This window comes from Oncorhynchus masou, chromosome 21 (assembly GCF_036934945.1).
Source record: "Oncorhynchus masou masou isolate Uvic2021 chromosome 21, UVic_Omas_1.1, whole genome shotgun sequence".
Taxonomy (NCBI): Eukaryota; Metazoa; Chordata; class Actinopteri; order Salmoniformes; family Salmonidae; genus Oncorhynchus; species Oncorhynchus masou.
This window is the reverse complement of record NC_088232.1, coordinates 49,292,378-49,318,640: the sequence shown is the minus strand read 5'-3', so window position 1 is coordinate 49,318,640 and position 26,263 is coordinate 49,292,378. Positions and strand designations below refer to the sequence as shown.

Genomic DNA, 26,263 nt, shown 5'->3' with positions numbered 1-26,263 from the left:
CAGAGCTTCCGCCCCACTGTCCAGAGCTTCCGCCCCTCTGTCCCGAGCAGCCCCTCTGTCCCGAGCTGCCTGTCAGTCCAGTGGGGTCATTTAGAAGGGTTGCCTTGGTTAGGAGGCCACGGAAGCGGACAATGGGGCGGACTAAGACTATGGTGAAGTGGGGGCCACGTCCAGCACCAGAGGACAGATGCCCACCCAGACCCTCCCCAATAGGTTCAGGTTTTGCGGCCGGAGTCCGCACCTTGGGGGGGGGGGGGGTACTGTCACAACCTGACCATAGTTTGCTTTGTATGTTTCTATGTTTTGTTTGGTCAGGGTGTGATCTGAGTGGGCATTCTATGTTGTGTGTCTAGTTTGTCTGTTTCTGTGTTTGGCCTGAAAAGAAAACCGTTACACTGGAACCAAGAGGACAAACAGATCTGGGAACAGTTTACTCAGGCTTACCACAGTTAACGATGTATTACTACATACTGTACTGAAGATAAAAGGCTCGATGACATTGGTTGGGTAGTATTACAGTATACGACTGGATCTCATCTGTAGAGCTTCATTTAATCTTCTACAAGTGGGTTTCCGGACCACAATGTTATCCCATTTCTCTCTCTCACACACACACACACACACACACACACACACACACACACACACACACACACACACACACACACACACTGTATAAACACAAGCATTTCGCTACACTCGCATTAACATCTGCTAACCATGTGTATGTGACCAATAAAGTTTGATTTCATTTGACACACCTCTGCATTAACAGACATACTGTATACACACACACACACATATACATTCACAAACACACACACACACACACAATGTACTGTATAGGTGTGTGTTTGTGAATGTATAGGTGTGTGTATAGGTGTGTGTTTTTGTGTGTGTGCCCATGAATTAGTTATCCCCACGTCCGCTTGGGTTACACAACACACACACACACACACACACACACACGCACACACACACACACACAATCTATGGGTTAAAAACAAACTGCTCATTCCATTACCAAGGGTTGTAACCTCATTCATCTCCAATACCAAATTATTCATTACCATGTTTTTAAAAAGCATCGGTCAATACTGAAGCCACTTTTTCAAAACACTTCACAGTCTGAATTACCCACAAAACACTTCATACAGTCTGCATTACCAACAAAACACTTCACAGTCTGAATTACCCACAAAACACTTCATACAGTCTGCATTACCAACAAAACACTTCACAGTCTGAATTACCCACAAAACAATTCATACAGTCTGCATTACCAACAAAACACTTCACAGAGTGCATTACCAACAAAACAATTCACACAATCTGCATTACCAACAAAACAATTCACACAATCTGCATTACCAACAAAACACTTCACACAGTCTGCATTACCAACAAAACACTTCACACAGTCTTAATCAAATCAAATTTTATTTGTCACATACACATGGTTAGCAGATGTTAATGCGAGTGTAGCGAAGTGCTTGTGCTTCTAGTTCCGACAATGCAGTAATAACCAACGAGTAATCTAGCTAACAATTCCAAAACGACTACCTTATACACATAAGTGTAAAGGGATAAAGAATATGTACATAAATCAAATCAAATCAAATCAAATTTATTTATATAGCCCTTCGTACATCAGCTGATATCTCAAAGTGCTGTACAGAAACCCAGCCTAAAACCCCAAACAGCAAGCAATGCAGGTGTAGAAGCACGGTGGCTAGGAAAAACTCCCTAGAAAAGCCAAAACCTAGGAAGAAACCTAGAGAGGAACCAGGCTATGTGGGGTGGCCAGTCCTCTTCTGGCTGTGCCGGGTAGAGATTATAACAGAACATGGCCAAGATGTTCAAATGTTCATAAATGACCAGCATGGTCGAATAATAATAAGGCAGAACAGTTGAAACTGGAGCAGCAGCACGGCCAGGTGGACTGGGGACAGCAAGGAGTCATCATGTCAAGTAGTCCTGGGGCATGGTCCTAGGGCCGCGGTTCAGTTGAAACTGGAGCAGCAGCACGGCCAGGTGGACTGGGGACAGCAAGGAGTCATCATGTCAGGTAGTCCTGGGGCATGGTCCTAGGGCTCAGGTCCTCCGAGAGAGAGAAGGAGAGAATTAGAGAACGCACACTTAGATTCACACAGGACACCGAATTGGACAGGAGAAGTACTCCAGATATAACAAACTGACCCCAGCCCCCCGACACATAAACTACTGCAGCATAAATACTGAAGGCTGAGACAGGAGGGGTCAGGAGACACTGTGGCCCCACCCGAGGACACCCCCGGACAGGGCCAAACAGGAAGGATATAACCCCACCCACTATGCCAAAGCACATATAAAGATATATGAATGAGTGATGGTACAGAGCGGCATAGGCAAGATGCAGTAGATGGTATCGAGTACAGTATATACATATGAGATGAGTGTGTAAACAAAGTGGCATAGTTTAAAGTGGCTAGTGATACATGTATTACATAAAGATGCAGAAGATGATATAGAGTACAGTATATACGTATACATATGAGATAAATAGTGTAGGGTATGTAAACATTCTATTAAGTTACATTGTTTAAAGTGGCTAGTGATATATTTTACATCAATTCCCATCAATTCCCATTATTAAAGTGGCTGGAGTTGAGTCAGTGTGTTGGCAGCAGCCACTCAATGTTAGTGGTGGCTGTTTAACAGTCTGATGGCCTTGAGATAGAAGCTGTTTTTCAGTCTCTCGGTCCCAGCTTTGATGCACCTGTACTGACCTCGCCTTCTGGACGATAGCGGGGTGAACAGGCAGTGGCTCGGGTGGTTGTTGTCCTTGATGATCTTTATGGCCTTCCTGTGACATTGGGTGGTGTAGGTGTCCTGGAGGGCAGGTAGTTTACCCCCGGTGATGTGTTGTGCAGACCTCACTACCCTCTGGAGAGCCTTATGGTTGTGGGTGGAGCAGTTGCCGTACCAGGCGGTGATACAGCCCGACAGGATGCTCTCGATTGTGCATCTGTAGAAGTTTGTGAGTGCTTTTGGTGACAATTACCACATGTATCTTGGACAAACAGTTAATCTCACCTCTAAAACTCACTCAAACGACTCTTAGGTTCTTATTCTCAGAGTCAAAAACTCAACAGACACTATTAAAGCTCAGCCAAGTTTATTAGACATGTTTCCACCAACACAAGTAAATATACTCCAATTTAGATGCACTCCTCCTTCTCTCCAACCCTTACATCTTCTATGGTTCGACAGGAAGACAAAGTGATGGGGTAATAAACCGGTCCTCCTCCCTTAAGGTGACCTGACCTCAAGCCCCTTGATGCCTAATCCAAAGCTCTCCACCCGTATCACTTATAGCAATCATATGACTGCCTCCCCTCTTGTAAGCACATTCCAAAGCCATCTGGCTCCTACAGATAAACATTAACTTCTGATGTAAAAACCAGGTTCTATCACCCCTCAGATACTATAGTATTCCTTCTGATGTATCATGTCTCTAGTATAACAATGTTTCAAGTTTGAGAAGTCAGAACCCAGAATCTAAAACCACCAAAACCCCTAATATTTGTGTTGAACTAACAGTCGGTTTCTTAATTAACAGTTTCTTTATCAATAATTAGAAGAAGCAATTTCATAAATTCATCAAGTCATCCCTAAACACACTGTTTGATGCAACGTTGTTTTCACATCATTTCAATGAAATTACATTGAACTAACATGGAATAGATGTTGAATTGACGTCCACACTAATGAATAAAAAGCTTTGTCCCACATTCCATTTGCTTAGCTGAAGGTTTTTCCTTTAGACTTCACCTTATCGTCTCACAACCCTGTCATCCTGGCTCCCGTAACCCGACACACCGGCAATGATAGAAGCCAGAGTTAGAGACAGACCTTTGTTTTTTGCACTCATTCTTCTACGTCACCCCAGCGGACATAGTTCTAACCTTTCTAACGTGACACCCGAGACCCAGATCCTCTCTAAGGTTTTGGGGGAATGTGAGCCGACCGTGGCCCAGTTCGACATGTCCGCAGACTGGGAGAAGTAAAAACCTGAGCCCCATGCTCCACGGCCTGGTCCACCTGCCAGGGCCAGATCTGGTTTCCCACCTGGACAGAACATAGTACAGCCGTCCGCATCGTCCGCCACTCTTCCCCCTCTCCTTAACCGGTCCGTCTGACACACGCTGTTTGTCTAAATCTCTACTATGTACACATCTACACAGCTGTTTTGGAGTGGTTATATCATCGAGCAAGTGCTGCCCTTTGTGACGGCTTGCTGAGTGCAACCTTGCAGGTTATTTGCTGATTGTTTGAAATATTTATAGACTTTTATCACTGCATGTTGTTTTATATGATATGATGACCTTGCAAGCCAAACAGCAATCCAAATGCTCCATGTTTTCAATAAAATTTCATAATCTCAAACATGACGTTTTGACACATTTCATTTTAGCTGATGTACTGTACTAGGGCTGGGCGGTACACCGTATTTTACTACCGGTATGGACGAACTGACCGGTTTGGGTTATTACTTTACCTTCTATAACGGTACTTCACTTGGCGCGTGTAATGTCAGTTTTTTTTTAGTTTCTCCATTTTCTACTTGAGTCATTTTTCTCCCTTCTGCTGCATGTCGCGTTCCACACCAGGCCCTACCCCCTGTCACTCAAAGAGAGAGCTGTTGCTCGACCACAGAGTCACAAACACTTTCTTGCCGGTCGCAATGCTGCACAGTCAGATAGATGCAGTACGATGTTGGTGACATGCTGCTTTCCACAAGTGTTCTATAATTACACTTATAGTTTGTGTATCCTACTGTCTGCAAACTACTGTCTCCTAGTTTGTCTTTTCTTAGCAAGTTGAGACTAAAATAAATCTTGTTAGCCGCTAATGCTAATTGACAGTTATCTGGCTAGCTAGCATGGTAAATGTACTAGTCAGAACAAGCGATCTAATACAGCCTGTTACCAATGCTGGTGTAGACCTAGATACGCATTTTGTTTGTGCAACTGTATCGTCTAAATCAGAGAGCAATAGGTGAAGCATGAATGGGGCGGCAGGTAGCCTAGTGGTTATGGCGTTGGACTAGTAACCGAAAGGTTGCAAGATCGAATCCCTGAGCTGACAAGGTAAAAATCTGTCGTTCTTCCCCTGAACAAGGCAGTTAACCCACTGTTCCTAGGCCATCATTGAAAATAAGAATTTGTTCTTAACTGACTTGCCTAGTTAAGTACAGGTAAAATGAATATGTTAGCTAGCTACATGTGATGCGAGAGGTTGAACTAAAGCTTGTTTCCTGCCTTTGGGACAACAACTCCTATTGTTAGTGTGGAGAAATTAGCAAGGGGAGGACCATTCTCCTCAGTGAATTTCATAAAAAAATAGTGAAAGGTATAATTTTTAAATAAAACTACATTAAATATATTCACATCGCCAAATAAATAATTAAATATAGTTGAATTGAACAATATAAAACAACCAGAATGGAGAAAGCCCCATTGAAATCACTTATAATGGATGTGATTGCAACTCTAGAGTCATGAACTACTCATAAAGCACATTTATAACTTTTATTATTAAAAACCATAAAAACACCACCCCAAATATGAAAAATATCATATGATATTTTGGCCATATCACCCAGCCCTATACTGTACCATTAGTATATGCTTGATAAATAGTCAAGAGACCAAAACACAGATCTCAGCAAAAACATAGACCATACAGGAGTCGAAGTGAGCTGGCCAGGCATCAAAACAGGTGTGACTCCTTAAAGCTCTACGCTGAGTTTCCAGGACGACAGTCAGAGGTGACACAGACAACTGCCATTGTTATGATGGTAGGCTTGGGAACAGACCAGCAGGCCTAAACTGCTGATGGAAAGAAAGTAGGGTTCTACAGTCCTGGGATTTAGTTTGGATAGATGGAGGTTTGCTGACACAACATTATCAGAGACGGAATTAACAACAGCTACCTTATTCCTTCTTGCTGAGTCACTGAGAGAAAGAGAGTGAGAGTGAGAGTGTGTGTGTGTGTGTGTGTGTGTGTGTGTGTGTGTGTGTGTGTGTGTGTGTGTGTGTGTGTGTGTGTATATGATGTCTAGTATCTAGTGTGTAGCTCACAGAATATGTTGTTTCTCTCCTATCTGTAGTTTCCTAATAATGGGTTCCAGTGTTTTAGGAAGAGGTCATGTCTTAAACAGCCTACACGTTTTGTTGTTCTCTAATGCTTAAACGTGCCCAGCTTACAATCCATCAGTGAACTTCACACACCTAATCATTTATCGACTTACCTGGTAATTACACTAAGGGGAAGTTTATATATATATATATATACACACACACACACACACACACATATATATATATTTATACATCTTAGTAGTAAAACAGAATGTATTGGTGTGTGTGTGATAGTCATATGCATGTGTGTATTTTTTCTCTGTGGTGTGTGTGCGTAATGTGTATGTTCATGCGTACGTGTGTTTGCATGTATGTGCGTGTATACTGTATGATGTCTGACGTGTACCAAGTGAGAGAGCCTGTTCATCTATTTCATTCCTTACGCATGTTAAGCTGCTGATGCTGGTCTATATTCTCCAGGTAATAACACACCACCACACAGATTAACACATCAGCTATCTCCGGTACTATAGCAACTGCTAAGGCCTAGGCCAGCAATCCACTTAAACTAAACCTGTTAGCATCAGCTATCTCCGGTACTATAGCAACTGCTAAGGCCTAGGCCAGCAATCCACTTAAACTAACCCTGTTAGCATCAGCTATCTCCGGTCCTATTGCAACTGCCAGCCATCCACTTAAACTAACCCTGTTAGCATCAGCTATCTCCGGTCCTATTGCAACTGCCAGCCATCCACTTAAACTAACCCTGTTAGCATCAGCTATCTCCGGTCCTATTGCAACTGCCAGCCATCCACTTAAACTAACCCTGTTAGCATCAGCTATCTCCAGGCCTATAGCAACTGCTAAGGACTAGGCCAGCAATCAACTATACTTGTTATGGCTGGGGGCAGTATTGAGTAGCTTGGATGAATAAGATGCCCAGAGTAAACTGCCTGCTACTCAGGCCCAGGTGCTAATATATTTTTTTTAACCTTTATTTAACTAGGCAAGTCAGTTAAGAACAAATTCTTATTTTCAATGACGGCCTAGGAACAGTGGGTTAACTGCCTGTTCAGGGGCAGAACGGCAGATTTGTACCTTGTCAGCTCGGGGATTTGAACTTGCAACCTTTCGGTTACTAGTCCAACGCTAATGACCAGATGTCCTTACTGGATGCAATGAATGCAGGTTGTGGAGAAACTTCTCCTGAAGACTGACAGGGTTGGATTAGACATTCAAGGAGATCCTTCACAAGATGCATCGCAGAGAAGACATAAGATGTAATGTTGATGAGAACTTGTGGCCAAATGCAGGAGAGAGGGAGAACTAGAACCCTCACAGTACTGTACAATATGAGTGATTATATTATACATGTTGATGAGAACTAGAACCCTAACAGTACTGTACAGTATGAGTGATTATACTATACATGTTGATGAGAACTAGAACCCTCACAGTACTGTACAGTATGAGTGATTATATTATACATGTTGATGAGAACTAGAACCCTCACAGTACTGTACAGTAGGAGTGATTATACTATACATGTTGATGAGAACTAGAACCCTCACAGTACTGTACACTATGAGTGATTATACTATACATGTTGATGAGAACTAGAACCCTCACAGTACTGTACAGTATGAGTGATTTATACTATACATGTTGATGAGAACTAGAACCCTCACAGTACTGTACAGTATGAGTGATTATACTATACATGTTGATGAGAACTAGAACCCTCACAGTACTGTACAGTATGAGTGATTATACTATACATGTTGATGAGAACTAGAACCCTCACAGTACTGTACAGTATGAGTGATTATACTATACATGTTGATGAGAACTAGAACCCTCACAGTACTGTACAGTAGGAGTGATTATACTATACATGTTGATGAGAACTAGAACCCTCACAGTACTGTACACTATGAGTGATTATACTATACATGTTGATGAGAACTAGAACCCTCACAGTACTGTACAGTATGAGTGATTATATTATACATGTTGATGAGAACTAGAACCCTCACAGTACTGTACACTATGAGTGATTATACTATACATGTTGATGAGAACTAGAACCCTCACAGTACTGTACACTATGAGTGATTATATTATACATGTTGATGAGGACTAGAACCCTCACAGTACTGTACAGTATGAGTGATTATACTATACATGTTGATGAGAACTAGAACCCTCACAGTATTGTACAGTATGAGTGATTATACTACACATGTTGATGAGAACTAGAACCCTCACAGTACTGTACACTATGAGTGATTATACTATACATGTTGATGAGAACTAGAACCCTCACAGTACTGTACAGTATGAGTGATTATACTATACATGTTGATGAGAACTAGAACCCTCACAGTACTGTACAGTATGAGTGTTATACTATACCTGTTGATGAGAACTAGAACCCTCACAGTACTGTACAGTATGAGTGATTATACTATACATGTTGATGAGAACTAGAACCCTCACAGTACTGTACAGTATGAGTGATTATACTATACATGTTGATGAGAACTAGAACCCTCACAGTACTGTATAGTATGAGTGATTATACTATGTTATAACCATGTTGATGGTTTTATTTTATTATTATTGCAGCCCTGGAATTTTAAGAATTAGTTTTTTGTTTCAACTTTTTATTTTTCACATGTAAATTACTATCTGCAAAGTGATATAAAAAAAATCAAGGCTATTGAAGCAAACTGCTGCATTTCTGATTCATTCTTGTTACATATACTTTAGTACAAGTCAATAAAGTGACAAGGTGTTATTCTTTTTCTACAATGAAATACTGATTTATGTGAAAAAGCATTCAAACTTCAAAGAAAATGTAATGCTCCCTATTGTTAGTGTTTTTAGATCAGTGTGTTATGCATGCTTTCTGAATGAGAATTGTTGCCAATGTTATGGTCAAACGAGGTAATTTTGAGACATGTATGACTTGTTTTGGTGGTTTGAGTGAGTTTTAGAGGTGAGATTAACTCTTTGTCCAAGATGCAGGTTGGTAATTCAGACTGTGAAGAGTTTTGTTGGTAATGCAGACTGTGTGAAGTGTTTTGTTGGTAATGCAGACTGTGTGAAGAGTTTTGAAAAAGTGGCTTCAGTATTGACCGATGCTTTTTAGCAATTGAAAAAAAACTGTAATTTTTATTTGACCTTTATTTAACTAGGCAAGTCAGTTAAGAACAAATTCTTATTTTCAATGACGGCCTGGGAACAGTAAATAGAGACACACAGGGAACAGATGAGATGAACCAACGGCAAGCTGCCTGGGAGAGATGAGCTCAATCAGAGCCTTCCCTAACCCCGTTCGTTCCCCACTAATCTCGCCCCCCTCCCCCTCTCACCTAATGTCCTGTTGTCCCCAGGACGTGCCAGAAACCAGGATTAGTTCAGCTCTATCTGCCATCCTCCCCCAAAGTCAGCCCATTCGCTCCCCTTTCTCTCTCTCCCCCCCACAGATGTTTTTGAAGGCTGCACTCAGATCAGTCTCAGTACAGATTAGACAGATCGGGGTAGTAGGATGAGGGGTTGTGGTTTTTCCGATGACATAAAAAAATGTGCACTTGCATAACATGCACAACAAACAAGGCAAGCATAAACATAGGCTACTCTGCCAAGAAGTGGGACGCCTGCGTTGCATGATGTTACGCTCATCCTCAGGCAAGATGTGCTAGTAGGGTTTTGGGAGTCTGTGGTGAAGAGTTATATGCAGAGCTCAGGTGCTGCAGGGGAGAACGTGGACTTGGAGATGAGCTGCTGTTTATCAAGACAAGGTGGTATGAGCCTGTCTCTTCGGTTTACCTTACCTTTCCCCTTAGGTCAAATACCTTTGGGTGCTTGTCTATACTCTTTCTCCCTCTGCGCGCGTGCGTGCGTGCATGTGTGCGTGCGTGCGTGCGTGTGTGTGCGTGCGTGCGCGGCAGTGGTTGGAGCCGATCCAGGAAACAGAACAAAAAAAAAACTAAAAATAACAAACACACAACAACGTGCCTCTGCAAAGCCCTCACTCTGTCACTCAGAAATGTATTGCACATTCATACTAAACCTATGACAATGTTTGTATTGGTGGTGGTATGATTTGGGATTATGCTGGTTCATTGTTTAGCTAGCTAAACAAAAGACTCCACTTTGCCAGATGACAACAGTGCATTCAGAAAGGATTCAGACCCCTTCTCCTTTTCCACATTTTCTTACATTACAGCCTTGTTCTAAAATTGATTAAATAAATACAAATCTTCAACAATCTACACATAGTACCCCACATTAGCAAATGTATAAAAAATGTAAAACAGAAATACCTCATTTACATTATTATTCAGACCCTTTGCTATGAGACTTGAAATCGAGCTCAGGGGCATCCTATTTCCATTGATCATGCTTGAAATGTTTCTATAACTTCATTGGAGTCCATTGGAGTCCACCTGTGGTAAATTCCTTATTGTAGGCTACTACTTTTACCACTTTTAGTCTTGAAATCTAAACTACTCACTCAAATTAGCACATGGCCTCCAATGTGAATCCTTAAAGAAAGAGATGATGGAGCTCAGGTTTAAGATGGTGTGAAGGATGCTGAATGGGTGTAGACGAAGAAGAGGTCTCCAGTAGGTGTACCAAAACATTCACGTGCCATTTTCTCAAAAGTGGCGTTCCAAGTTTATCAACTTTCAAAGCTGAATTACTTTCCCATTGTTCCTCAACTGCAGTGTATGATATACAATTTTTAGCTCTGAGCCTCTAATTTTGTCCAATCTAAAAAACACAATTTCAAATTTTGAAAGACCGAATCGAGGTGGTCAGTCACATAACAATTGCGCATTCTCTACTCTGCAACAGGCATACAAGTATATAAGTAGATGTGCAATGGATTATAGTCATTGCAGTTCATTACCACGTTTAATGTGCTAAACTATGTAGAATAATTACCTGTTGGAAACTACAACACCCTACTACATTGCACAGTACAGGCTGGATCTGATTTACTTCTAGAGAAATTGTTTGATGTGCGCATTGAGCTCACAGAAGAAAACAATAATGAAATGGAATTCAAATATTTGAACCAACCGAATCCCTCAGCACTAGTGTGTGTAGGCTACCTGCCACTCCGCCTCCTTAGCATAAGCTACTAGCCTACTAGCTACTAGTTACAGGCGCTATTAAGAAATTATGGAGAGAGATGATTCATTTGAGAATTGATTAACTTTTTCAATGCTAGTTAAGGATACTATAGTTATTACATTTCACATTTGATTTATTTTTTACTACAAAAAGGTAAGAAGTGTTGTTATTTTTATTCTAGTGCTGCTCTGCACACAATCTTGTTAGCTAGCTAGTTAGCTCTGGTCCAACGTTAAGCCAACTCTCAGAAGTTCAGACATTCAAAATTCCTTCATAGAAGCCAATCCTCCTCTGTAGGTTTAATTATGCCCAGCACTTTAAGCCAAGTATCCTCCTCCACTATTTCTCTCTCTCTCCCCATCAGCAAAATGTCAGTCGCATCTCATGCCATACACTTGTCTGTCCAATGCATGTAAATAACTATTATAGCATGCCTGCTCCATAGCAAGATGCTCTATCGGTACTGTTTGGTGAAATTATTTAATGTCGAGCTAAAAAAATAAATACATATATTTCAGAGGTTTAAAAAGGGAAAGAAAGGAATGATATTAGGCATTACTTTTGGGGGATTCCAACCAGTTTGGAACTTTATGTTGCTGGTCGCTACAGTAGAACTGAATGGAAAAAATAGATGCTTCTGTTCAGAATTAAATTATTGGAAAATAATTTTGGTTTTCCGACCCCTGGTGTGCAGACATGTGCACAATGTTTATGTTTTCTGAGAACATGGCAGCATTACCTTGTACTTTGACTCATAGTATAGGATCTCTGTTCAGACTGATTAACTGTACTAAGGAAAGACTTAGGATAACGGAATCTTAATAAGTTATTGTTCTGGTACGGCATGTGCTGGGCTCTGTGCTGTACAACAGGCTACAATGGATGGCAAATGGACTCAATCCACAATGACAGTCTGTGGATAGGAAAAACGTGGCTAAGGAATTTTAAAGGGTTCAGTGGGTAAGCCATGGCTTTGACCACCATCTGTGTGGCATTTAAAGTAAACACTGGCACTTTCTAATGTCAAGGCTTTAGGCATCTCAGTGCCATCTGCCTCCATGACTGTTGTATTCGATGCATGCGCTCTTATGCGCTCTTATGTATCTGGCACACCGGCAATGCTGAAAGGGAGGTCAGGCACTGACACTGCGTGTAAACTGCTCCTCACTTCTGTTCTGTGCTCTTCCACATGTTCAATTCAACAACCCCCCTCCTATAAACCCCCTGCTTTTAAGAATGTAACTTGCATAGGCCTACTAAAATGGACCAGTGATGCGAAAGCGAGATGTAGTCTATAGGCAATACAGTAAAAACAAAAGTCTGCCCCCCATCTCCCCCTCTCGTCCACACTTCAGCAAACCCACAAACGTCAATCAATGGCACCGAGGGCATCCATGCGCATTCAGGGCGTGCATTTTGATGAGCTGCGGTTTCATTGATAAAAAAACCCAAGGGTGAACGTAAGCAAGACAGGCACTTTGGGACATGCAGAAACAACGGGTCTTTGAGTATGAACAGACAAAAAAATGAAGAAATATTCAAAGTTCTTTCACAAACAGACAAAAATTCTGAAATATTCAACGTGCGGTTTTATGAAACTGTAACGTCATAGGCCTACCTGCAGCTTGTCGGACGTAAACACCTCTGTGTCTACCTCGCAGGCGATGATGGTCACCATCTCCAGTTTCATATTTATTGATGGCATTCCCTTTCGTAGCTGAGAGAAAAGATAAATAAAATAAATTATTTCGTTCGGTCCTTGTCTGCTTCAGAGAAAGCGCAGTCGCAGCCTCGCAGGTGATTGTAACTCCAATGGGTTCGCTTCGGATGAGGTGGTATCCTCACAGTTTGGGTGCGCTATTTGAAGTGAGTGATGCTGCAGTAGAAAACTCGCTCTCCCCGCTCCAACACAGAGCGGCGGTCAGAAACATTCGCGAGTGCACCAACCAGCGCGCGTTCGGGCACGACATTGACGTCATTATCAGCCTCGTTTGTTCATTTGCGATGCTGTTGGTCGGAGCACTGCAGCTTGTAGAGCTACACTTCGGTTCTGTTGTTTATTTTTTCTTCTCATTTAGCCCATGAACAAAACTGCGACAATAGCTCTGAAATTATGTATTTTAGGCCTACTTCTAACCCAGTAACACTAATCAGAACTGCCTATAATGAAGTCCACAAAAAATATCCTGGAATAGAATTTCACTATTGTCTTGGTTTCATAAATGCAGCTTTCTTTCTTTCTTCAGAAATGGAATGCACCATCTAATGTTTTCCTCTATGCTAGTAAGTTTGAGTCTGTTCCATTTAAATACTTTTCCATGTAGGACTATTCTGTTATTGAAATATCAGAGTTACTTCAATAAGTAAAAACAATTCCGACAAATCCAGTATAGCCTGCTAATTTACTGTATAACGTAGTGGACATTGCAGAAGGAGCCTGTAGTGTAGTATGTACAGTAAACACAGTTGTCATATCTCCCTTACTAGTTCAGCCTTATCCGATTGGTCCAAACTTCCAACAGGCTTCAGCATTGCATAACCTCACACTCATCAACTCTGGCACAAGCTCTCAGTTTCATCATTCACTAGCTAAGACAATAAGCCACGATGAGTAGGCAATATGCTGGACGAAGCAGCGGGCTATTTCTGTCTGTCTGTGTGTCATGTCATTCATCACAGGGTACATTGTCCAGAGAGACAGACAGTCGGATAGACAACCACATGAGCCAGATATGATGCTCTGTAACTATAGGGTGGCTCAATCTGGTTCTGACAGGCCTGAGGCAATGGGGGGTCTCGGTTAGGGTGTGAATAGACTAAGAGGCATTTTCTGTGCACTCCTCTAGAGTTTTCTTCCTCCTCATTTCAAATTCTCTCAGTTAGTCAGCATTTTCAAACCCCATCTTAAAATTGAATTGGAATAAAAACCCATCATCTACCCCCTTTAATCATGTGATCTTCCAGAGCTGTATATGCTCCTTGCAAATCTGTGAATGTGAATATTCTGGGTGTCCTGGATATTCAAACTTCCTTCCCCCTCACCAGATCCCTGATTGATGGCAGGTAGCCTAGTGTTTAGAGTGTTGGACTGGTAACGAAAGGTTAGAAGATCGAATCCCCGAACCGACAAGGTAAAAATCTGTCGTTCCGCCCCTAAACAAGGCAGTTAACCCACTGTTCCTAGGCTATCGTTGAAAATAAGAACATGTTCTTAACTGACTTGCCTAGTTAAATTAAGGTTAAAAAAAATACAAAATAAAAAAATTGATAGGGGATCTAAAATGGGGACATTACTAGATGATTGACTCATAACATGTTACTTCAGACCACAGAAGTACACAGATATTAAAGAACTGTTGCTAAATTGACTGTACCATCACAAAAATCCACGTTATGTAAAACATAATGCACATTTGTAATCCCAAAGTCATGTTTGTGTGTGGGAACATGAAACCAGGGTAGTAGACCATCGATTTGATCTGGTTTGAGCCTGCACATACAGAGGGGACACCCACTAACCCACAATGACACGCAACAACACCGTCAAACATTCAGGATACACACGTGAGACTCACACTCCAGAAAACAAACCTCTCCACATCTGACATGAGACATAACAGTCATGTGTCGTTTTGGTTGTCGAGCTGCAAGGGGCAAGGGCTCTAGGGGGGAGGGAATGGGAGTCAGCATGAGCCCTGGGCATCGTGCATGTGCACACAGTAGGCATGCAGGCAGTAGCAGCATCAAAACACACACACACAAACATAGTCACACATACACTTCCCCTCCACACACACACTATTCCTGCACCTTCCCAGCGATGGAGGCTGCCAGTGCCCCACCACCTCACTCGGCCCTGCCCAGCCACCCCCTGGCGCCACCGCAGCTGCCGTAATCTAGGCCAAGCTATTTATAAAGCAAATCGGCCATGTACAGGCGAAGGGAGCCAGGGAAAACCGAGAGAGAGGAGAGAGTGTGGGGAGCGAGGGAAAGGAAATGAGAGAACAATTATGAAGAGAGGAGTGAGAGAAAAAACACAGAGCGATAGAGAAGAGAGTGACAGAGAATGAGGAGAGAGAGTGACAGAGAGAAGAGTGACAGAGAGAAAGAACACAGAGCGAAGGAGAAGAGAATGATGGAGAGAGAGAAGAGAGAGAGGGGGGGGGGGAAGAGACAGAAGGGGGAGAAAGCAAAAATGAGAAAGAGAGGGCGAGAACAAGAGAAGCCAGGTGGAGGACAGCAGGTATAGAGATTGATAACGCAGTGCAGGAGGAGACCTGGACGAGAACACAGCCCAGAAAGACTCTGACCCGGAAGAGACCTAGATGAGAGCACAGCCCAGAAACACTCTGACCCGGAAGAGACCTAGATGAGAGCACAGCCCAGAAACACTCTGACCCGGAAGAGACCTAGACGAGAGCACAGCCCAGAAAGACTCTGACCAGGAAGAGACCTGGACGAGAGCAGAGCCCAGAAAGACTCTGACTAGGCAGAGACCTAGACGAGAGCACAGCCCATAAAGACTCTGACCAAATGATAGGAAGAGACCAAGGAATATACTTTAAAATGCACTAGTGCACGTATCGTAGGAAAGATTTTGGTTATGGTACAATAGGACTCTGTTCTTCTCGTCGATACCAGTTCTTATGTTGAATGAGGAGCATATTTAATCAATAGTCTAATATTGTTTTATTGTAATGTAACGGTGATAGGTGAGAATTGTCTGTTAATTGAATGATTAGAATATTCCGCCCTGAAACATATAATTGTATGGAATTGATTAGAATGTATAAAATCATAATCAATAAATGTGTAGTCCTAGTCAGAATTAGGGTAAAACAATATGTCTTTATGGTATTTTAAACACAGACTGTCTGAGCTTGGTGCCGACCTGACTGGAGATTGGGAGGAAACAGGGAGTACGTGTCAAGAACAAGGTCACAAAGCTCTGGCGGCTGGGTAGCAGGACATGTGTGTGCGTCTGTTTGTATGTGTGTGCGTGTGGCTGTGTGGGTGTGAGAAGTCAGTATAAAATGAATTGTTTTGTATTCTTGACGGTAGAACGTTCTGTGAATAAACCTTTTTGACTATTTAGCTGGGCCTCAGTCTGTTTCATTTGACCAGGATCTTACAAATTCTGGTTGTCACGTTCTGACCTTTATTTCCTTTGTTTTATCTTTATTTAGTATGGTCAGGGCGTGAGTTGGGGTGGGCAGTCTATATTTGTTTTTCTATGATTTGGGTATTTCTATGTTTCTGCCTAGTATGGTTCTCAATCAGAGTCAGGTGTCATTAGTTGTCTCTGATTGAGAATCATACTTAGGTAGCCTGGGTTTCACTGTGTGTTTGTGGGTGATTGTTCCTGTCTCTGCACCAGATAGGACTGTTTGGGGGTGTTCATATTTCTTGTTTTTGTAGTCAGTTGTTCATGTGTACATTTACGTATTAAAAGGAACCATGGACACTTACCACGCCGTATATTGGTCCTTTGATCCTTTTCGCCTCTCCTCTTCGGAAGAAGAGGAGGAAATCCCTTATCCTGGTTTGCAGACTGAGTAATATAATTCAATTGGGTGATGTACCTGGAGAACATAATTCTCTTATCAACCGGTCAAAAGTTTGGACCTACTTATTCAAGGGTTTTTCCTTAGCTTTTACTATTTCTACATCGTAGAATAATAGTGAAGACATCAAAACTATGAAATAACACATTTGGAATCATGAAGTAACCCCAAAAAGTGTTAAACAAATCAAAATAATATTTTAGATTTGAGATTATTCAAAGTAGCCACCCTTTGCCTTGATGACAGCTTTGTACACTTCACTTCTAATGCTTTTCCAAAAGTCTTGAAGGAGTTCCCAGATATGCTGAGCACTTGTTGGGTGCTTTTCCTTCACTCTGCGGTCCAACTCATCTCAAACCATCTCAATTCAGTTGAGGTCAGGTGATTGTGGAGGCCATGTCATCTGATGCATCACTCCATCTTTCCTTACTGGTCAAATAACTCTTGCACAGACTGAGGTGTTGTGCAATTGTCCTGTTGAAAAACAAATGATAGTCCCGCTAAGCGCAAATCAGATGGGATGGAGCTTTGGTGGCGTACCCGAGCGCTGAGAGAGCACAGCTCCTATCCCAGCCTTGGACGCGTCCACCTCCACTATGAACGCCAAAGAAGGATCCGGATGAGCCAGCACAGGAGTCAGGGTAAACAGAGCCTTCAGGTGATTTGGTTGATACCTTGATGGTCAATGCACGGGCGCAGAGCTCCATCATTCTTCTTCACAAAAAAGAAACTCGAAGATGCAGGTGAAGTGGAGGGTCGAATGTACCCCTGCCCCAGGGATTCGGAGACATATGTTTCCATAGCCGCCGTCTCCTCCTGTGACAGAGGATACACGTGACTCCTGGGAAGTGCAGCGTCTACCAGGAGATTTATCGCACAATCCCCCCGTTGATGGGGTGGTAATTGAGTCGCATTCTTCTTACAGAAGGCGAGAGCCAAATCGGCATATTCAGAGGGGATGCGCACGGTGGAGACCTGGTCTGGACTTTCCACCGTAGTAGCACCGACGTAAACCCATAAACACCTCCCGAGCACTTTCGTGACCACCCCTTGAGAGCCCCCTGTTGCCACGAAATAGTGGGGTCATGACAGGCCAACCAGGGTATACCCAGTACCATGGGAAACGCAGGAGAATCAATAAGGAAAATACTAATTCTCTCCTTGTGACCCTACTGCGTAACCATGCCCAGTGGAGCGCTGGCCTTCCTAATTAGCCCTGACCCTAATGGTCGACTATCTAGGACGTGCACAGGGAAGGGCATATCCACAGGAACAATGGGGATCCCTAAACTACGGGCAAATGCTCTGTCAATAAAATTCTCAGGTGTGCTTGAATCTACGAGCGCCTTATGTTGGGAATACAGGGAAAATTTATAAACAAAAACATGTGAACAACAGGGGGCTCTGAGTGAGCCTGGTGCCGACTCACCTGGGGCGATACAAGAGTGCTGTCTCGACATCCAGAGGAACCTCCCCAGCACCGACCAGCAGTGTACCCTCTGCGGCCACAGATGGTACAGGGAACGGCCCCTCCTCCGGTCGCCCTAAGCACAGCACCTCCCAGCTCCTTGGGCGTCGGAGCGGTGGTGCTGGGGGATGGAACTGACAGGCCCTGATCCAGACGTCCGCGGGTAGCCAGCAGGTCATCAGCCGGATGGACAGGTCCACCAGCTGGTCAAACGTCAGAGTGGTATCCCTGCAGGCCAACTCCTGACGGTCGTCCTCGCGCAGACTGCACCGGTAGTGATCGATCAGGGCCCTGTCAATCCATGCTGCGCTGGAGGCCAGGGTCCGGAAGTCCAAGGCGAACTCCTGTGCACTCCTCGTCCCCTGCCTCAAGTGGAACAGACGTTCACCCGCCGCTCTACCCTCAGGCGGGTGGTCGAAAACTGCCCGAAAGCGACAAGTGAACTCCACATAATGGTCCAATACCGCTTCTCCTTCCCCCCATATGGCGTTGGCCCACTCCAGGGCTTTCCCTGAGACAGGAGACGAGGGAGGACAAGCTCTCAGGTCCCGAAGGAGCCAGGTGGACGGTCGCCAGGTAGAGTTCTAGCTGGAGTAGGAACCCCTGGCATCCGACAGCTGCCCATCATACACCCTCGGGAGCGCGAGCCGAATCCCACTGGGACCGGGTGAAGGAGGGGTGAACAGTGGTGGCTGTTGTAGTGGTGCTGGTGCAGACCCTGGCAGAACTTCTCCTCTCTCCCATAGGTCCATCGGCTGCAGCACGCAATCCATGGTGGTGCCGAGATGTTGCAACATGGTCGCATGCTGCTGGACGCGCTCTTCGACTGCCAAAGGGGTTTTGCCTGCTCCTGCTGACTCCATTTTAAGGTGCGTTTTTCTGTAATAGGTCTGGGTGTAGCTGGTGCAGAGGAGTCAGGCACAGGACAGCAGAGATGAGTAATAAAAGTAACTGATTCACACAGTCAGAACAGTTAATGTTGATGTCTGTTACTTGAACTCTGTGAAGCATTTATTTGGGCTGCAATTTCTGAGGCTGGTAAACTCTAATTAACTTATCCTCTACAGCAGAGGTAACTCTGGGTCTTCGTTTCCTGTGGCGGTCCTCATGAGAGCCCGTTTTATCATAGCACTTAATGGGTTTTCCGACTGCACTTGAAGAGACTTTATAAGTTCTTGAAATTTTCCGGATTGACTGACCTTCATGTCTTAAAGTAATGATAGACTGTCGTTTCTCTTTGCTCATTTAAGCTGTTCTTGCCATAATATAGACTTGGTCTTTTACCAAATAGGGCTATCTTCTGTATACCACACCTACCTTGTCACAACACAACAACACAACACAGCTCAAACGCATGTGTAGAGAAAGACAGCACAGCATTGACGTCAGCACAGCTTTGAAGTCAGCAGAGCGTTGAAGACATCACAGCGTTGAAGACAGCACAGCGTTAAAGACAGCACAGCGTTGAAGACAGCACAGCGTTGAAGACAGCACAGCGTTGAAGACCACACACAGAATTGAAGATAGCACAGTGTTCCGAGACGAAGTGTGCCATTTTCACCAGGCAAAGAAACAGAGAGAGAAGGAGCGTTATTGTTGTTTACGGAAATCCCAGACTGAATGAAGAGATGGAACTTTGCTCAAGGATAGAAAATGTTCCCATTTCTTCATCTCTCTCTCTCTCTTGCTGTTTTTAACAATGCCATTAAGAGATACAGTATCTAGATAACAAGCCATGGGAATAAAAATAGACTGTACCTTTAAAGAAAACATGCGAGAGAGTTAGAAATGACTAGGACGAAATAGAGGACAAGCAAGAGAACGGATGAAAAAGAGATGGAGAGCCTCCCGAGTGGCGCGTTGCTTGAGGCGTCACTACAGATCCGGGTTTGATCCCAGGCTGTGTCACAGCCGGCTGTGACCGGGAGACCCATGAGGCGGCGCACAATTGGCCCAGCGTCGTCTGGATTAGGGGATGGTTTGGCCGGCCGGGATTTCCTTGTACCGCCGCGCTCTAGCGACTCCTTGTGACGGGCCGGTCTCCATGCTGGACAGTATTTCCTCCGACACAGTGGTGCGGCTGACTTCCGGGTTAAGCGAGCAGTGTATCAAGAAGAAGTGCGGTTTGGCGGGGTTGTGTTTCGAAGGACGCGCGGCTCTCCCCCGAGTCCCATCACTGCAACTCCCCTATGGACAAGACTGTAACTACCAATTGGGTAAAAGTACATAATATATATTTTTTTTTTAAGAGATGGAGAGCAAGTAAGGACAAGAGGGGGGGGGGGGGATACAGACCGTGATATGTGTAGAAAAAGAGATGGAAAGAGAGAGAGTAATACATTGACTTGTTATCCTCAAGCAAGACTCCCACCTGACAAATTGCAAGCACCCTCAAAAGCATAAGCCTGTTGTCGATATATCCTTTCTCCAAAGAGCACAAGAGAAGTGTACTTTAAATGTCACACGCTCCTTCTTCAATAACAACAACCTGCACAACACTTTGGAGGTCAAACCATGGCAGACTTCCCAACACAATACTTCTAACCACTGCCAGACAAATTTACGATGTATGTAAAACTACAAACTATTGACACTGAAGATGCATCCTGTGTTAATTATTTTCATTACTCATGCTCAGCCGAGATACACACCATTCAGCAGGTAGCCTAGCGGTTAAGAGCGCTGGGCCAGTAACCGAAAGGTTGCTGGTTCGAATCCCTGAGCCGGAAAGGTGGACAATTCTGCTGTTCTGCCATTGAGCAAGTCAGTTAACCCCCAACCACAACTGTTCCGATGATGTCAATTAAGGCAGCCCCCCCACAACTCTCTGATTCAGAGGGTTTGGGTTAAATGCGGAAGACACATTTCGGTTGAATGCATTCAGTTGTGCAACTGACTAGGCATCCTCCTTTGCCCTACATATTGAAGTACATTCATCTGCTGCAGATCATGAATGCCAAAAATAGCACAGTACAACAAACATAGAATATTGCCTGTTTTAACTGAATGTTGTACAATTATGTAACTAACTACAACATATTATAACACTAGATAATAGGAACGATGTAATCTGGCCTCCCTGATTTATTACTAGATTATGATATTGTAAGGTCATTGTTATCGATCAAGGCAATCCATGATATTTCATTTGTCACATCAATAATCATTACGTTGCTTAAATTGAAAAGGTCTGATGGGGGAAAAGCACTTGGGTTGCTAAATACTTCATTTTGATAGCAGTGTAGTGTCAGCCATCACCTAGTGTCTCCTGACAGACCTTCAGAAGATTTGCTTCTGGATGTCGAGATTAGAGATTAGCCATTACATAACCATGGACTTGACCCAGAGGCAGGCTCACCTCACCAAAGAGATTAGCCATTACATAACCATGGACTTGACCCAGAGGCAGGCTCACCTCACCAAAGAGATTAGCCATTACATAACCATGGACTTGACCCAGAGGCAGGCTCACCTCACCAAAGAGATTAGCCATTACATAACCATGGACTTGACCCAGAGGCAGGCTCACCTCACCAAAGAGATTAGCCATTACATAACCATGGACTTGACCCAGAGGCAGGCTCACCTCACCAAAGAGATTAGCCATTACATAACCATGGACTTGACCCAGAGGCAGGCTCACCTCACCAAAGAGATTAGCCATTACATAACCATGGACTTGACCCAGAGGCAGGCTCACCTCACCAAAGAGATTAGCCATTACATAACCATGGACTTGACCCAGATGCAGGCTCACCTCACCAAAGAGATTAGCCATTACATAACCATGGACTTGACCCAGAGGCAGGCTCACCTCACCAAAGAGATTAGCCATTACATTAACCTTGGACTTGACCCAGATGCAGGCTCACCTCACCAAAGAGATTAGCCATTACATAACCATGGACTTGACCCAGAGGCAGGCTCACCTCACCAAAGAGATTAGCCATTACATAACCATGGACTTGACCCAGATGCAGGCTCACCTCACCAAAGAGATTAGCCATTACATAACCATGGACTTGACCCAGAGGCAGGCTTGAGATTAGCCATTACATAACCTTGGACTTGATGCAGGCTCACCTCAACAAAGAGATTAGCCATTACATAACCATGGACTTGACCCAGAGGCAGGCTCACCTCACCAAAGAGATTAGCCATTACCTAACCATGGACTTGACCCAGAGGCAGGCTCACCTCACCAAAGAGATTAGCCATTACATAACCATGGACTTGACCCAGAGGCAGGCTCACCTCACCAAAGAGATTAGCCATTACATAACCATGGACTTGACCCAGAGGCAGGCTCACCTCACCAAAGAGATTAGCCATTACATAACCATGGACTTGACCCAGAGGCAGGCTCACCTCAACAAAGAGATTAGCCATTACATAACCTTGGACTTGACCCAGAGGCAGGCTCACCTCACCAAAGAGATTAGCCATTACATAACCATGGACTTGACCCAGAGGCAGGCTCACCTCACCAAAGAGATTAGCCATTACATAACCATGGACTTGACCCAGAGGCAGGCTCACCTCACCAAAGAGATTAGCCATTACATAACCATGGACTTGACCCAGAGGCAGGCTCACCTCACCAAAGGCTTACAGAATACCGCAGGAGGGATGGAAGATGGATGCAATCTGCGCTGCATCACGGGTAACCTTAGGGCTGGGCGGTATACTGTATTTTACGATATACCTGTAATGATGTACGGACCGGTTTAGGATTTTACTTTACCTCCTATAATGGTATTTGAACGTTTGGTTTGTTAAATGTGATATGCCATGACTAACTTCCATTTTTATAGTTTACTTTGCTACTTGAGTCATCTCTGTCTCGCTCTCTCTCCATGCCGCTTTCCAAAGATTTAGCCCCACCCCCTAACACTCAAGGAGCACATTTGTTGTTTCTTGACCACGAGACACTTGCATTCAGTCTGCATGATCAATGCAGCACATGCAACATGTTAATGACAACGATGCAGTTTTCACTTTGCTTCTTAATATACAGTGCATTCAGAAAGTATTCAGACCCCTTGACTTTTTCCACATTTTGTTACGTTACAGCTTTATTCTAAAATGATTTTTTTTAAATTGACACACATTACCCCATAATAACAAAGCAAAAACATGTTTTTAGACATTTTTGCTAATTTATTCAATATAAAAAACCTTAAAAATCACATTTAAATAAGTATTCAGACCCTTTACTCAGCACCTTCGGCAGCGATTACAGCCGCAAGTCATCTTGGCTATGAAGCTACAAGCTTGGCACACCTATATTTGGGTAGTTCCTCCCATTTGCTGCACAGCTATTTTCAGGTCTCTCCAGAGATATTCGATCGGGTTCAAGTCCGGGGTCTGGCTGGGTCACTCAAGGACATTCAGAGACTTTTTCCGAAGCCTCTCCTGCGTTGTCTTGGCTGTGTGCTTAGAGTCGTTGTCCTGTTGCAAGGTGAACCTTCGCCCCAGTCTGAGATCCTGAGCACTCTGGAGCAGGTTTTCATCAATGATCTCTCTGTACTTTGCTCCCTTCATCTTTCACTCAATCGTGACTAGTTTTTGGAGCTGAAAAACATTCCCACAACATGATGCTGCCACCACCATGCTTCACCGTAGGGATTGTGCCAGGTTTCCTCCAGATGTGACACTTGGCATTCAGGCCAAAGACTCTTGTTCCTCATGGTCTGAGAGTTCTTTAGGTGCCATTTGCCAAATTTGGCAAACTCCAAACAATCGGGTACTCAGCCACCTCCTTGACCAAGGTCCTTCTCCCCCGATTGCTCAGTTTGTGCAGCAAGCTCTAGGAATAGTCTTGGTGGTTGCAAACTTCTTCCATTTAAGAATGATGGAGGCCACTATCTTCCTGGGGACCTTCAATGATGCAGAACATTTTCGGTACCCTTCCTCAGATCTGTTCCTCAACACAATCCTGTCTCGGACCTCTACAGACAATTCTTTTGACCTCATGGCTTGGTTTTTGCTCTGAAAGAGATGTCAACTGTGGGAACTTATACAGACAGGTGTGTGGCTTTCCACAAAATGTCCAATCAATTGAATTTACAACAGGATGACTCCAATCAAATGGAAACAGGATGCACCTGAGAACTTTCTCAACTCGCCCACAGGGTTAAATAAAGTTGAAATAAAAATAATAAAACATTTCATAGTTTTGATGTCTTCACTATTATTCTACAATGGAGAAAATAGTAAAAATAAAGAAAAACCCTTGAATTAGTAGGTGTTTTTTAAACTTTGACCGGTAGTGTACATTGGCATTTTGTTTGTGCAAAAGTATATAATAAATCAAAGAGGAATATGCAAACCAAGAATATGTTAGCTACATGAAGTTGCTAAGAGAACACATTCACTGTATCTAAAGATTATAAGGTCCCCTAGGAAACACTTATCAACACGTTGGTTCCTACCCTGTCACAATAACTCCTCTCTGGCATTTTAATTTGTTGTCATGTCAAACAACACTGTATTCAAAGTGCCCACTATTATGTTCTAACTGTAGAATTAGAATAATTGTTCTATTTCCATGATTCCAATAGTTCACCTAAGTGTTTTGCTCTAAATCGCAAGTCAAATAGCAATTGCAATATTGTTTAAAAATAAGGTTTGCCCATATCGTGCCGCCCTGCGTGGCAGTGTGGAAATTATCTCAAATTAGTGCAGGAAATGCAGAAATTCTTGAAAATTATGAAAAAAAAATGTGGGTTGAAGTTGAATTGAACAGTATAAAACAATCAGAATGGAGAAAGCCCCATTGAAATCACTTATAATGTATTTGTTGCCACCCTAGGGTCATGAACTACTACTATAAAACACATTTATAACCTTTCTTATTCAAAAACATAAAATACTCTCAAATACCACCTAATTTAAAAAAAACATTGTGATATGATATTTGTCTATATCGCCCAGCCCTAGATGACCTTCAGCCCACTGCGCACCCTCCCGCACGTTCCCCCTCTGGGACAGAGTCCCAAAAATAGACGGACAACTTAACACATGCAGCACAGTAGCTCTCTCTCTCCACAATCCCCTCTATCCTTCTGTCTGGTGTCACCTCACTGTTCTCGATACAAACAAACACACTGGCCACGACACTAGTCTTCGCTCTATATGGCTCTGCTGCTCACATAGCTGCGGGAAGTAGTTTGGGGGTGGGGGTGCTGAAAAAACATTTGTAATTTTTTTAAACTGTATTTTCAATGTGGGTGCTGAAAAATGTTCTTGCCCGCGCTACAGACGCTATACCGGTCCGTTAAAGCAGCCCTATTAAAGTCATTTCTTTTGCGAATGAAAATAAAATCATAATAATAATAAAATAAATAAAATAAATATATATACTGTACAGTGGGGCAAAAAAGTATTTAGTCAGCCACCAATTGTGCAAGTTCTCCCACTTAAAAAGATGAGAGAGGCCTGTAATTTTCATCATAGGTACACTTCAACTATGACAGACAAAATGAGACAAAAAAATCCAGAAAATCACATTGTAGGATTTTTAATACCCAAGCTATGGGTATTGATCATATTCCAGCCTCTATTAGAAAAGGGGACCGTCTGAAACAGCTATATCAAAGGGAAAGTCTTTGGATTTACAAACTACAGGCCACTAAATACCCTGGTTTAAATGAAGATATGGATTTACAAACTACAGCCCACTAAATACCCTGGTTTAAATGAAGATCTGGATTTACAAACTACAGACCACTAAATACCCTGGTTTAAATGAAGATATGGATTTACAAACTACAGACCACTAAATACCCTGGTTTAAATGAAGATCTGGATTTATAAACTACAGGCCACTAAATACCCTGGTTTAAATGAAGATCTGGATTTACAAACTACAGGCCACTACGTACCCTGGTTTAAAAGAAGATATGGATTTACAAACTACAGACCACTAAATACCCTGGTTTAAATGAAGATCTGGA

General features: G+C 43.2%; 1 protein-coding gene across 1 annotated transcript in view; it reads right to left on the bottom strand.

The window, feature by feature from the left end:
* The window catches only part of LOC135508457 (calcipressin-2-like), an 81,889-nt gene that overhangs the window by 36,680 nt on the left and 18,946 nt on the right, over window positions 1-26,263 (bottom strand). Inside the window, exon 3 of the mRNA XM_064928654.1 lies at window positions 12,892-12,990. Coding sequence (XP_064784726.1) covers window positions 12,892-12,990 — 99 coding nt within the window. The remainder of the gene's footprint in view (window positions 1-12,891; window positions 12,991-26,263) is intronic.